The sequence below is a fragment of the Magnolia sinica genome, chromosome 13 (genome assembly GCF_029962835.1).
Source record: "Magnolia sinica isolate HGM2019 chromosome 13, MsV1, whole genome shotgun sequence".
NCBI classification, from domain to species: domain Eukaryota; kingdom Viridiplantae; phylum Streptophyta; class Magnoliopsida; order Magnoliales; family Magnoliaceae; genus Magnolia; species Magnolia sinica.
Window position 1 is genome coordinate 28,237,946 of NC_080585.1, and position 15,380 is coordinate 28,253,325.

The 15,380-nt window shown below is 40.7% G+C and overlaps 1 protein-coding gene across 5 annotated transcripts; it reads left to right on the forward strand.

Annotated features, from left to right (window-relative positions):
- Positions 1-2,244: 2,244 nt before the first annotated feature.
- On the forward strand, positions 2,245-11,420 carry LOC131223369 (pentatricopeptide repeat-containing protein At4g39530-like). Of its 5 annotated transcripts, none has more exons than XM_058218770.1 (5): positions 2,245-5,739; positions 6,373-6,432; positions 6,563-6,677; positions 6,760-6,922; positions 11,280-11,416. In XM_058218770.1, exon 1 carries the CDS (start codon positions 2,435-2,437, stop codon positions 5,618-5,620), a length of 3,186 nt encoding a protein of 1,061 aa, XP_058074753.1. In that variant the 5' UTR covers positions 2,245-2,434; the 3' UTR covers positions 5,621-5,739; positions 6,373-6,432; positions 6,563-6,677; positions 6,760-6,922; positions 11,280-11,416. The 5 variants fall into 5 exon arrangements, with proteins under 5 accessions (XP_058074753.1, XP_058074754.1, XP_058074752.1 ...); XM_058218771.1 differs by having other exon boundaries at positions 6,563-6,664; XM_058218769.1 differs by having other exon boundaries at positions 6,563-6,922; positions 11,285-11,420.
- Positions 11,421-15,380: the final 3,960 nt, after the last annotated feature.

Below are 15,380 nucleotides of genomic sequence, written 5' to 3' on the forward strand. Positions count from 1 at the left end.
CCCTTTGATTATACAAAGGGTTGAGATCATCCAATTGATAGCTTTAATTTGTTGACTTCTCACCAAACATGATGGAGCTCATCGTATAAAGGCTAGGGTCATTGGAAGATGGCCTAGATTCAAAGGCTAAAGTCACAACATATCATTTTATATATTGGAGAAAACCTCATTTTTGGAATCCTATTTTCTATATGACCATGGAAATTATCATTGTTTAATCATTGCGTGTCCACAGTATCCTTTGGAAGTGGTGAATGTTCATGTTTCAATTCACTTGTGCATCCAAACGCAGTCAAAATGAAGGTCTGAAGTAGGACCGATGCATGAACTAAGTAGCATGTGAGATCAAATAATCGAATTAAAATATTTAATAAATAAATAAATAACACAAACATCGCTATATTCATCACAATTATCATGAAAATCAAAAGAGAGTCATGCATAATCTTGACTAATCTATCAACATCATAACATAAGATTATTAAATAAAAAGAAATTATAATCAAATGGATATAGGGACATTCAATTAGTATAGGGTATAGTTTATTTTAAAATATGAAACCTAATACAACATAGGGTGAAAATTAGAATTTAGGTAATTTGGGAAAGTAGGAAAATTATGAATTTTAAGTTTAGAGTTAGGATTTCGGGAATGGAAGAAAGGAATTTTGATAATGATGGTGGAAAACCAAAATGGGCAAGTAGGATTCACACGTGTGACGTGAGAGGATGGGTTTAAGTCAATTAAGATTCGGATTGTAGATGAGTATGGGAAAGTTGGATTTGGGAGAAGACGAAGATTTGGGATTGAATAATTAATAACCTGGAGAAAATACCTGGATAAGGGAGAAAAGAGAAGATAGTGTAAAGATAAATGGAAACCTCGCACCTCTATTTATGAAGATTAGAATATGGGAAAAGAAAGCAAAAGTTCTTCACTTTTTTTTTTAATCACAAAATCCAATAATGTCGCCCCCCTTTTTTATAGATTCAAAAAGTTTCAAAAATTATAATAATCTCCATATCTTGTGAATTTTAACAAAAATAGCCCTAGTCTAAATAAAATCAACTAAAACACTTAATGTGTTTAAATATAAAATAATCAAAACTAAATCCTAAAATATGATAAAAGATGGCCCGATCGTCACGTCCCTCCGATCTAACGGTCTGGATCACTCCATAAAGCAGCCCATGTGCATTTTCCCAGTATAGAGTCTTTCATATACTCACACATGCACATGGGGTCTTCGACATGATCACGGGTACTCGCCTAGCCATAGGAAAATACAGTGCGGCCTGTCTCCCCCTCTAACACATGTAAGGGTGCTCGTGACCTGATTTCCTCTCAGGGTCTTATCTTATGTTGTAATCCAAAATGCAATAAAAAGGGATGCTTGGTTTTGTGATTTGCGATTAACAAAATGTTGCAAAAAAAGATACTAGTTTTATGATTAGCAATTAATCAGCAATGAGCAGACTGTTGTGAGGTCAGGGATAGAGTGGTCCGTTTGGGATGACCATTTGTCAATTACTGTTGAGATTACCCCCAGCGGCTTGGGATGGTTTAGTGGCACTCCAACAGCCATCCAATCTTGGGCCATTAAAAAGGAACCCAATCCAACGGTTAAATTTCCGATGTATGCTATTGCGATTGGATCTGCGTGTAGTCTAGCCTGCCTTGTAATCCAAACACTCCACAGAACGTAGCCTCTGCCCTAGATTGAGCCTTTCCCTTCATAAGATTCATCTGCAGAACCGAACCACATGTTTATATGGACTGTTGCCTGTTTTTTATCTCAACCGTCAATTTTTTACATTTACTTGTTGAATATAGACTGTTGATCATTTCCCATCTCAACCATGATTTCAACGGCATTTTTGTCCTACATATCACCTACGTTGAGTCCCACTTTTTGAACGGTTGCGATTTCTCTACATGCATGCCACGTGTACCCGGGCCGCGTGCATGCCTACGGATGTTCATATTATCAAGATGCATTTCTCCTTTGAAGGATGTTACTTCCCTCCGTATTGACAAATATCGTTCTCGGCTATTTCTCGGACACAATTTCTCGGGATATTTTCAAATTTTGGGGTTTTTCGGAATATCATGGGGAAAATATCGATGAAATAAAATATTTATTGTGAATTATTAAATAATTTAAAATTTAAATAAATGTTTATATTGAAAATTCCTTAATGTTTGTACTATTTTTCGAGTTAATATCGCGATAATATATTATGGTGATTTTTTGTTATATTATCGAGATATTTTTAAAATCTCGGCGATATTTGTTGCACGCTCCCCTCACAACGTTCCACGCTAAATTCCATGGGGCTTTGAATTTGAATCCCTCTCCCTACCTCCCAAACATGCCCATCTCCTGCCAAAATCACATCAAACTTCCATTAAATTACCATTATTGCCATTGTTATGTTGAGAAGATCTCTCTCTCTTTCTTCGATACCATCCTTTTCTTTTCTCAAATCCACCCAAAAAATCCCCAAATGGATTCACAATCTCTCTCTCCTCAATCCCCAAAAGCAGCATCACTGCAAAAATACCACTTGTTATAAAGAGGCAAGAGTATCTGATATCTTAGAAATAGTAGGCCCTTTGGACAATCTTACCCCTCCTAAGTACCCCTATTTCCACGTGGGTCTTTTGAGAAAATGCATCAAATCCAATGATTTTTTTACGGGTAGGTTGGTCCATGTTCATTTGATGAAATTGGGATATGATTCAGATTGTATGATTTCAAATTTGTTGTTGGATATGTATGTTAAAGTGGGGTCTTTGGGTGATTCCATCCAACTGTTTGATGAAATGCCTGAGAGAGATTTGGTATCTTGGTGTACTTTAATTTCTGGACATGTTAGCTATGGTTTTGATTTCGAAGCACTCGGGTGGTTCAAGAGTATGCAGGAGGATGGGTTGAAGCCGAACGAGTTTGTTATTGCATCCATTCTGAAGGCATGTTCAGGCTCTGGGGTTGTAGAACTTGGCATCCAAATTCATGGATCGAGTATGAAAAATGGGTTCTGTTTTGATGAGTTTGTAGAGATTGGGATGCTCGATATGTATGCGAAATGTGGGTTTTTATCTGAAGCGCATAAACTGTTTAATGAAATGGTGGTAAAGAATTCCATCTCTTGGAATGTATTGATTTCAGGGTATTCACGAAATGGGTCTTTTCGGGAGGCGGTGGGGCTTTGCCGAGTGATGTGTCGGACAGGTTTGGTGATGGATTTGGTGACAATGAGACTAGTCATGAGTGCAGGAACTGCTCTAGAGTCTTTAGACTTTTGTAAAAATCTTCATGTTTATTCAATTAAAATTGGGTTGGATGTTGATAATGTTGTGTTGGCGGAGCTGCTACGAACAGTGGCTAAGCTTGGGGATGTAATCTATATGCACAAGCTTTTCAATACCTTTAGAAAACCCAATGCAGCTTTGTTTTCTATAATTATATCCGGATGTCATCTACATGGTCAGAGAGAAGAAGCTTTGAAACTTGTGGAACAACTTCTAGTTTCCGGTTTGGGGTTGAGTCAAGGAGCTCTAGTCGGTATCCTCAATTTGTGTTTATATGAAGAAGAGGGTGCACAAATCCATGCCTGTATCCTGAAAAATGGTTTTGAGCCGCATCTTTCTATCGGCAATGCTTTGATGTCCATGTACATACGATGTGGAAAAATGGAGGATGCAAATGTAACATTTCTTAAGATGTCAGTACATGATCTAGTTTCTTGGACTACTATTATGGCCGGCCATGTTCAGAACTTGCAATACGGAGAAGCACTTGAGCTGTTCCGTGTTTTTAGAAAAACAGGAATGGTTTTTGATCGGTATACTGTGGCCACTGTGATCAATGCCTGCACAGGTCTTCAGGCTATTGATCAAGGCAAGCAGATCCATGCTTTGGCTTTGAAACTCGGGATTGAATTCTGTGACTTTCTGATGACATCTCTTCTTCATATGTATTCAAAATGCAGGTGGATTGAAGACGCAGCTGTATTGTTCTCCTCCATGTCAGCCCCTCATAGTTTGGTTTCAATAAATGTCATGCTTGCCGGGTATTGCTGGAATTTGCATGCTGGGAAGGCTCTGGAGCTCTTTGGTAAGGAGTACCAAATGGGGCTAGTGCCTGATCAGTTCAGCTTTTGTACTGTGCTTGGTGCATGTGCTGATCTGAGGTCCATTGAGGTGGGTGAGCAGATCCATTCTTGTATCACCAAGAGTGGTTTTGGATTTTCTGACATTGTTGTCGGAAATGCAATTACAAAACTCTATGTTAAATGTGGAAGCTTAGATAGTGCTAAGAGATCTTTTTCCATCTTGAAAAGACGGGATGCGAATTCATATGCTATATTAATATCGGGTTATCTGCTGAATAAAAATAGCCAAGAGGCTTTGAGATTGTTCTGTCAGATGCATCGAAGTGGGGTGCATTCAAATCCAGTTGTTTTTGCTGTTATTCTTAGAGGCTGTGCTGATTTAGCAGCTATCAGTCCAGGGAAACAGATACATGCCTTGGTTTTAAAGATGGGTATGATTTTGAATATTTATATAGGCAACACAATGGTAAGCATGTATGCTAAATCTTCATACATGGATGAAGCAAGGAAAATTTTTGATGAGATGTTAATACGAGATGATGTATTGTGGAATGCCATGATCACCGGGTATTCACAGGTTGGAAGCAGAGATGGGGCATTCGAGCTGTTTGAATTGATGAAGCAGGAGGAAGTGAATCGAGATTATTTCAGTTATGTGGGTATTTTAAGCGCCTGTGCAGGTTCTGCCGCTCTGATGCAGGGGATGTGCATTCATGCCCATATAGTTCGGAGTGGACTTGAATCTGATGTCTCTGTAGGAAATTCTCTGGTAGATATGTATGCCAAATGTGGGAGCATAAGAGACTCTTCGAAAGTTTTTGACACAATGGTGATACGAGATGTGGTGTCATGGAATGCCATGGTGTCTGGCTATGCACAACATGGATGTGCAAACAAGGCATTGGAATTGTTTGAGCAGATGCAGAGAGAAGGAATACAGCCAGACCATATCACATACATTGCTGTTCTTTCAGCTTGTAGTCATGTTGGTTTGGTTGACAAAGGGATTCTCCATTTCAAGTCAATGACAGAAGATCATGGAGTGGTGGCAATGGAAGAGCATTATGCCTGCATGGTTGATATACTTGGCCGTGCTGGGCGATTGGATGAAGCTAACGGATTTATTAATAAAATGCCAGTTGAGCCCAGTGGGTTGATGTGGAGAACTTTGTTGGCTGCTTGCAAAAGCCATGGAAATGTGGAGTTGGGAGCAAAGGCAGCATGGAAGATTCTTGACGGGGAGACAAATGATTCTGCAGCCCATGTTTTGCTGTCAAATATATATGCTATGTATGGGAGATGGGTCGATGTAGAGATGGTTAGGAATGGGATGCGAGGTAAGGGAGTGAAGAAAGACCCTGGTTGTAGCTGGATAGAGATAAAAGATGGAATGGAGGTTTTTCTTGTTGGGGGAGGGAGAAGTGGAAATCCTTCCCAAATTTTGATGCAATCTAAGAAGCCTCTGCTTTCTTTTGATTCACATTCTGGAGACTGGGGATAGGGCTGTTTGGGCTGTTGTATCAGTCAGAAGTTCAGATGGTTCCTGCAAGACTAATTGCTTGCAATTGCAAATTGGCCATTACATTGCAAGTCCAACAGAATACACGAATGGAAAAACAGGTTAGTAACTATTGGTCTGAGTCAATGTTACAAGGATAATACATTTGTGAAAAAAGAAAAGAAAAAAGATGCAATGTCCAACACACCCCAATCACTATTAGTGGAACTAAAACTATTCTAGCATTTTAGCAACATTTATATACAAGAATTTGTAATATCCTCAGCTGAAGGATATGCTTTGTTCCTTAGCCTTGTCTCCCATTGATCCACACCGTAGTTCTGATTGGGCCCACATTGATGGTCCATGCCTCAAAAATCTCCTTGATTGGAAGATTCTAGCTATTTAATCTTTGGCTTTCTCCAAGTAATATATGAACCACTTCTGTCATCTTTTTTAGTCACCTATTTGCAGACCAACAATCAAAAGGTTATGATTTCCGAAGGAGATCTTTGAGGCATGGTCCGTCCATGTTGGGGGCCATTAGATCAATAGTTTGGATGACAGACCTGTGTGTCCCCCGACTCGTAGGATTTGAGGGTTTGAGAATACAGACCTTACTGCTGAGGATCATACATGTTCTTGTCATATGTTATAATTCTAATATTTCTAGTTGAGTGGATACGTTTTATGTATCTTATGCATTTACCGAAAAAAAAAAAAACCTTCATAACATAGATCCTTTTATTATTCAGGGGGTCGTGCTTTTGAGGACCTCCGGTGTTTGACACTTCCAATCTGTCTGTCCAAATTATGTAAGTTTGATTAAATTGATTGGAATTCCTTCTCAATTTTGTGACTAAGACTATGGCGTCTCTTCAGTGCTTATTCCATTATTTGTAAATAATTCATACCAATTATTTTTAATTTTATTGTCAAATGCAGGTCATCTACAATGTTTTCTCACTGTACATATTTCATTGGATGAGTTTACTACACCTAAACATGGGAATGATTTATTGTACTACTAGAAGTCTTGGACTAGAAGTTTGTCAGAGCTGTAAACTTTACATTCCTTTATGTCCAAGGAATAAAGGAACTAATTAGCAAGGTACTAATATTCTTGCCTGTGGATATTACAGGGCAAAGAAGCAAATGATAGAAGCAAATGTATTTGTTAGATGAAGCCAACTGGCTATGCTTGAAATGATGTATCTTCAGCTAGAAAATTTCACAGCCAGTTCCTAAAGATGTCAAACAACTCATTCATGAGGATGGACTGCCAATATAGAATTTACGGCCCAGGTAAGACAAATGTAGCGATGAAGGCGTAGGCTTTGTGTGTTCATCTAACTGTTGCTAATAGCATGATCATCTTCACTAACTAATCAAAGTGCTGTTTTATCATATGCATTTATATGCATCTTTTTCTTACGATGAATTATATTCTCTCCATATTTTTTCGCCAAACATAATTACCCATTTTAAACTGTGGTGCAAAATGACATTGTTGTAGTACTTATACTCATAGCATGTGTCTTTAGCAAAGATTTTCTGAGCCCAAGTGCCTGTAGATCCCTGCCAATCTACAGGCAAGCACACTTGCCAACATGAGACACGTGTGCAAGATCGAGCCTTCCATCAGGTGGACCACACTGATTAGATCTTCTTGGTAAAAACACGGGTGGTTTCACTCAGATGGCCCAGAATGTACAAAACAAATGGACTGGTAAAATAATTTTCTTGGCCCTCCCAAGAAGTGAAATAGCCTGACCTCTGGGCCAGAACATCTCAAAAGTGTAGCCCTCCCGATGGAAAGATGAGATTGCACACGTGCACTGTATTGGCACATTTGCTTGCATTTGGAGATAGGCAAGGCTCCACATGTGTGGCTTAGCAAACTCCCTTTCCCACAAGTGTTTTTTTCTTTTTTAAGAAATATTTGTTAAGAACTTGTACGTATGAAAGTTATCAATGTAATTTTTACCAATGTATGGAAATGATTCTAAAGCACATTTTCTCACAGTAGAAAAATCTTTAATTTCTTTTAATTCCTGCGCATGCACCTGCACCACTATAACCCACCAATTCTTCCAAGTACGTAACTTTGTGCTGTATGCATGTATAGCGTGTGTGTGTGTGCGCGCGCGCGCGGGCAGGTGGGCGTGTGTCCCACACCTTAACTTTGATCCAAACAGCTCTGTCTCCCCCACCTTAACTTTGATCCATACACCTGCACCACTGTAACCCACCAATTCTTCCAAGTACGTAACTTGTGCGTGTGTGCGCAACGACCACAGTTTGTGGATAGTTAGAAATTAGAATCCCTTAAACACATGAAGGCTTTCCGCACATGCATAAGCCTTTGAATATTCTCCTCCCCCACCTTAACTTTGATCCATTCACACCTTCCTTGCACCCAATGCAGCGACCACATTTTCCCCAACAAGCATTCAGTTGAAACCACCATCCTATTTATAAAACCTTACTGTTGGCTTCCATACTATAGTTGCACGAAGCATGAAGCAAAGCGGCAACAGGTTCGGGTGTGGGAGCAGGGAAGCGTCTATTTCAAAATGTAACCATGTCTAAATTAGTAGAAGTGGGACCAGAGTGAGAGTCCGAAGCATGATTCGAAGGAGCAATACCTATTTAGAAGGATTGTGCAGCTGAGTTCCATCTAAAATTCTTTTGGTCATCCACGGTACATCACTTTATAGATGCTTGGGAATATTGAGAAGAGCCCATGTTTGGACAATATTAGAAAATTCTCACCAACTTTGAATTTTCTAGTGGGTATTTCCCTTCTAAAGATATCCATGAGTAACTATCTCATGTTAATCCAATGGCCAGAACTTGTCACGTACTCCTATTCACATTCAGTCCACAAGCCATCTATACAGATTCCAGACCGACCAATCAACGGGCAACTTTTAGGATCAGTCTTCATGTAAAAGTCATGTTGATCTGATGTTCTAAGTTTGAACCCTTCTCTCGTATGTTAGCAAATGCTTCTATCAAGTGTCCACAAAATTACATTTCTAGCACAGCAGGATCATTTTGTTGAAGAAGGATGTGAAATATCCCATCCTTTTAAAGGTTCAGGATGATAACATGTGCATTGATGGGACTATTTGAGTGGCTTTTAAACCGAGTCTCAGTGTATGATTTATGCACAGGATAGTACTTACACAACTAATGGTCAAGGGTTCTCCGCTTTTGTTTCTTTCCTCAATTTCATCAGTTGATATTCTATTTTTGTTCTCATGCGAGCACTCAATGCATGTATACTGATGATTCATGTATGCAGGGTCTTGTGCCATGTGGAGGTTTATTTTGGGATCTCGGTGTAATATTAGGGGAAGCATCCAATGGATGGGTTAGATGGAACTCACACATTACAGTGGACCCCACATAGATGGAACACAGAGTAATCACCATTGGTTCAAACGTACGTGATCGTTTTCCCCATGTATGTATACATACCTAGAGATACATGCATGTATTGTTAGAAGCCTTCAAACATATGTAACTCCTCACATGCACAAGCCTTTGAAATATGGGATAATTGTAAATGTCTCCCCTCTAGTTTCCGACAATTGTAATCACTTCCACTCTGGTTTGGATTATTGCAGGTACCACTTCTCTACTAGATAGGTTAGAAAATTTCCACCAAATGACAAAAATAACCTTGTCTTAGAAGTTTTCTGCCTGCATGTGGGGCCCACCGTTGAGTATAAATTGTATCCAACCCATCCGACAGGGTCCCTTCACCATAAATATTGGACACCAAAGAAATCAAGCTAATTCAATAATTGGATGGGCCACACCCTCCAAATAACATCCAAATTTGACATGGTGGAGCAGCCAATGGTTGGATCAGCCTGATTTTGGGGAGTTTCCTATTTTCATGGTAGAGTGACCACGTTAAACATGGATTACACAGTTATATTAGACACACACGCCTACAACTAGTTTCCTTTGAGAGACGTAAAATGGTCAATTTTTTCAACGATAACAATGCTAATAGACCGCGCATGGGGAATCTGTAAACCAGGGGGGAGAGGTATTTGCAATGATCCAAACTAGAGTGGAGGTGTTTGCAATTGTCAAAAACCAGAGGGGAGGTGCTTAAAGTTATCCCTTGAATTATTCTGTCCCCCCAACACAACTTCCAATCTATCCACACCGTCCATGCCTTCCTTTCCTTGCAACTTATTTGGGTATTTGACACGTGTCGTACATGTGACCCACGTGTGAAATACGCAAATACAACGCTAACCAACCACCTCATTTACTCCAACAAGTATTAGGTGAAACCACCGTCCTATTTATAAAACCTTACTGATGTCTTCTATGCAAAATTCTTTTGGTCATCCAAGGCTCATGATTTCAAAGATGCTTGGGAATATTGAAAAAGCCCCTGTTTGGATAATATTAGAAGATTCTGGTATCTCTGAGTAGAGTAATGATCACATGTTAATCTATACACCCCCAATTCACATTAGGTTTGCAAGACCATCTATCCAGACTGACCAATTGATGGGCCACCTGTAGGGTCTGTAGGGTCAGCCATGGTGTAAAATTTAGGCTGCGTTGATGTTGTTACCCATCCAGTCAATTGAATCCTCTTGGATGGTAGCAAAAGATGCAAGCAAGGGTGCACAAAATTCCATTTTTAGGACAATTTGGATCATTTAATTAGAAAGGGTAGGGGGTATCACACCATTTGAATGATTCTGGATGATTGCACGGGGACCCACGGGACTGTTTGGATGACTTTTACCCGGGGTTTCAGTGTATGGTTTGTGCACGTGGGACAGGAATTGTCTACAACACATTTTACACAGGCACATACAACATGCAATTTTGTGGGCCCACCATGTTGTATGTGTGACATCCACTCCATCCATAAGGTGACAGCCCTAAAAGTTCACTAGAAATCCAAAATCAGCCCAATAGAAAACCTAAATGGACGACATTACTGGGAACAGTGTAAAACTATGCCTAAAACCTCTAATTTCAGGTGGTGGCACCTGCTTGAGTTTTGTATCAGGTTGGTTTTTATACTTATCCTTCATCCTGATGGTTCACAGCTAATGAATGGGTTTGATGAAAAATACACCATGGTGGACCCACACACGAACTTGCAGTTAACATCCCATACCCATTGTTCCCAGTGTAGCCCACCTGAGTTGTGGATCTGGATTTTTTTCTGGCCTCAGGATCTAGCATCAATGGGCGAACTTGATGAACGGAGTGGATGTCCCACAGAAAACACGGTGACCCACATAGCTTTACTGTTGCACGCAGGCCACCTAAACCAGCTGTTGCAGAGGATACCATTCCATATGATCATAGTCGCACAACGAAATGATCAAGTCATGTACCATGTGGATCACACGTGGCATCGGAGTCCACGCATGGGATCATCTATGGGTGCATGCATATGTTTGGGTGCATGTACAATGAACATGTGAATAACTGCATGTATTCTCTCTTTTTTTTCCTTTTATAGCATGTGATTTGGCTCTTCTATTGTATAAATTGGCGATGAGGCTTTCTCTTGCTGTCCAAGTGAGAGAGTTGTGGGGTATGAAGATGGAGGGAAATGGTGTGAAGATTGCAGTGGTTGTGAGTCTAATGTTGGTGCTGATGGCAGGGCAGGCAATGGCCTCAGCTAAGAGCTGTTATAAGCAATGCTATCACGACTGCAGGGCCGGTGGTGGGTCGAAGTTTGTGTGTGGCTTGCGTTGTTTTCTTAAGTGCTATGATCAATCTGAATCAAAAGACCATTTCTACTGTCGCCTTGGGTGTGCTTCATCCTCATGCAGCCATCTTGATCCTGGTTACTTCCTCTCTCCCTCCCTCCCTCTCAATATGCTTTTTATAGCCTTCAATAATTTCTCTAATATAAATTATGAGGTATTATACACTGCCCTTGTGGAGAGCATGTATAGTACTGCTGTTTTCAGTTTGTACAAGTGGGCTCCATGGTTTTATGATTCAGTGATCTGCAACATTGATATGGTGGAAGATCCTATCCACAGAATATTTTTCCTTTTATTGGTTGAATGGGAATTGTTGTTGCATTTTCTTTTTTGGCCACCTATGGAAAAGTTGACTTTTGTATCACAAACCTCTCAAAGTGGGACCCATAACATCAACAGTTCTGGATCAATGAATAATGGGGGATTCTCTACGCGTGGTCCATCCAGATTGTTGATTCCCAGCATATCAATGCCTTGGCTCGCTAAATCATGGGCCTCATTACAAAACTGAAATCCCTATGTATATTATATGACTTTCTCATGAATTATTTAGGCACGGCGAAGGTTGAGTTTCCATGCTCACATGTGGAATTAGTAAATCTCTAATGAATAATGGGTGGGCCAGTGCCCAAATTTTGTGGCAGTCAGGCAGTTTCTTACCATTCAATCTATAGACTTCTCCTAACCATTGCTCTAAACCATTTTAGACCCATTCAAAAACTGGCATTTAAAGAAAATAATCACTGCCATATAAAATGATCTTGACTTAATTTATAGTATCATGCTATTTTATATTCTCCAGCGAATACAATTTTTTTCCCGGCATCATCTGACGGTTTTCAAGCGATGTTCATTGCAGATAAGGCTGATATGGAAGGCTGCTTGGAATCATGCTCTGAGACTTGCAGCAAGAAGACCTGATAATCCATGCTAGTGGAATTTGGATATTGTAAGCTTGTTGAATAAAGAAGAAATGGGCCTGAATCTTTGTATTTTATAGTTATATATAATAAAAACAAGCTTCTTTTGTGTGCCTTTGAAGCATTAGGCCATGCACATCAGCAAATGTACTGTTTGTGGACAAGAAAATTCAGTGGACCATGGTTCAATGATCAACTTGTTGATCCAGTAATCCTCACACCATAGATTAGCTGTACCCTAATAGTTTCAGGGACAGAGAATCCCAACCCTACGTTGGCAGTGAAGAGAAAAAGGGGGAAATGCCAAATATCCAAGTAGGGTTGTGAATGGGTGGGTAGGGTTTGGGTCTTAACTGGGTCCAGGTCTAGCACTTGAAGACCCGGACCCATATACGATCGTGTTCAGGTGCCCGTTGGGTACCCATCAGGTCTTGGGATCTAGTTTTCGAGTTAGGTTAGGGACAAATAAGAGAATTTACGTGGTTGGGCCCACCGAATGGATGGATTAGATTGCACAAGCATGTACCACTTTGACGTGTGATTGTGTGTAAATGGGCTCTCTTGCATGCATGTGGCCTTAGAAACCTCGTCTTATTGCTAGAATCATTAATATGTATTAAATATATAAAATTGTACTAATAAAAGCAACTGGACCCGACTAGACCAGACCTGGCCTGACTAAACCGGTTCTGTCACTTGAACACGACCTAAACCCGACCAGATCCAATTTTTACCTCGATCCACAAGGTAAGACCTGAAACCAACCTGATTTCTTAACGGGTCCAACTATGAGATCCAGAGCCGTTAAATCGGGTCAGGTCAATTAGGTACATGTGGGTCTGGATATCAATTGACAGCCCTGTATCTAAGGCTTTATATCTTCCAAATCTGGGGGATTTCAAGGCCATCCATTATCCATTGTGGAAGCCATCATATCAACCGTTTGGATCATGAAACCATGAGATCCATACGTGGGGAATCCTTGGGGAGAGATGTTACTGTATAATAAGTATACCCAATCACCACCGTTCGATCATGACTTGGCACTGATAATTAGTGGAGCCAACCGCCCTGCCTTTACCTCGATGAAGAGGTGGCCCACCCTCAAAACTCCACCCACCTGATCTTGATCGAACATCAGTGAATATAACATGGGGGTGAATGCTCACCATAATATGATCTAGTTAATGCAAATGAGAGAGAGGTTTGCAAGATCCAAACCGTTTATATGATTGGTTTCCGCCCTATCTACAGTGGGTCCCACAAATTTAACCGTTTAATTTGAGTTGCTTGTGTGTGCACCCTAGTAAAGCCCGTTTCTTGGATTTCAACCATTCCCCATTAGATATCGAGACCGATGGTCCAGATCACACCATCCACCTGTCACTATTATTCCCAGGGAAACCGATGTTGCCCCGACCTTGCGCCATTCTACTCTAGAAGAAGCATAATCCTGCAATCTTGTCGTCTTGTTTGGTGGATCCATTTTGAATAGGCTATGATACAAAAATCATAGAAACTACCCTACTCATTCCCTTCAAAATATTCTACTACTATTGATTTATGACAACCGCACTTGATCCACCACTGCAGATCGTATTTGATCGACCCACGTCCAGATCTCAGCCCAATTTACAATTAGATCGGAATCGGATCCAATTAGAAGCCCCGACGGGTCAGCTACCCAAATATAAGAATCTTACAAAAGGCATGTTTCCGGTATGGATCGAAATGCAGCAGAACATATCTAAGCCGTTCATCAGGTTGGCCAGCCAGCTCAGTTTATTTCCCGGGAACGTCAAGCAACTGTTTGGTCTGGAGTAATACTACCATGGACTAACGACCACTTCCAAGTCAGATGACGTGACTCCAACCCAGCTCGGCACCACAAGTCAGCATTGAGAAAGGAGAAAATTCAAATAAGCCTGCCTAAGTTAAAATCTTTAATCAACAAATACTCTATTTTTTAATGCTTCGAGTACCGGCCAACAACGCACCAAAAGTTCCACAGCTGTTGAAGAAGCAATGAAATATCCCTTTATCTGAGCTCTCTCGGACAAACCAACCAAGATCTCACTGTGAGCTACCCCGCATCTCATGGGTACTACAGTGGGACCCACCCGTAGCCATTCTGCATCTCACAAACCCCACCCTCGGGGGCCACCACACCATTGTGGAGATGCGCCTGCATCATACAGTGGTGTGGGGGTGTGTGAGATGCGGAATGGCTAAAAGGTGCGTCCAACTGTGGGACTTGTGAGATACGTAGCTCGCAGGGAGATCTTGGTCGGTTTGCCTAGGAGAGCCTAGATAAAGGGATATTCCAGTGCTTCCCCAACTGCTCTAGAGCTTTCGATATGCATTGGCCGGTACTCACTGCATCAGTTTTCCATAGTATTTTTCCTCATACAATCAAAATAAAAAAGAAAAATAAAAAATCGTAGGCCCATTTGGATGCAACATCTCAATAGGCTTTTGGGGGATGCAATGCCAATTTGATCCAAACAGCAGTTGCTGTGGTGCGTTTGGATGCACTTCGCAAACCCCTCAACTCCTCTCCCACTGAACAAAATGGGTGCCACCACAAAAACTAATCCCGAGACAGAAATTGCAGGCTTGAAATCCCCCCTTTCAGAAACCCCTTTTGAGTAAATGTGTCCAAATGGTCCCTTAGTCAAAGGTGTGTATTTTCTCATTGCAGTTTATGGACGGGAAGCAACAGAACTGATCACCTACAACCCATTGCAAGCAAGATCACCCTTCACAAGAAATACTGCAGCATTCACCCTTTTGGCCCAAACAGCCACTTTAGGTGAAGTTCAATTCTCAAAAACAAAAAATTGTACCAATATAAAGGGAGACTAACTTTTAGCTATTCATACCGAACTTCCCCTGTTCTCGACTTAGTTTGTATGTGGAGCCCATGGTGTTCTATACAAGCTATTGACTAGACAGTCCCCATCATGGATGGACCATTCCTAGAATATCCTCTCAATTGGTCAAAGCCCTAACCTTCCCACTACTTGCATGCAAATACATGGCTAACACACAAACAAACCACATTCAATGGAG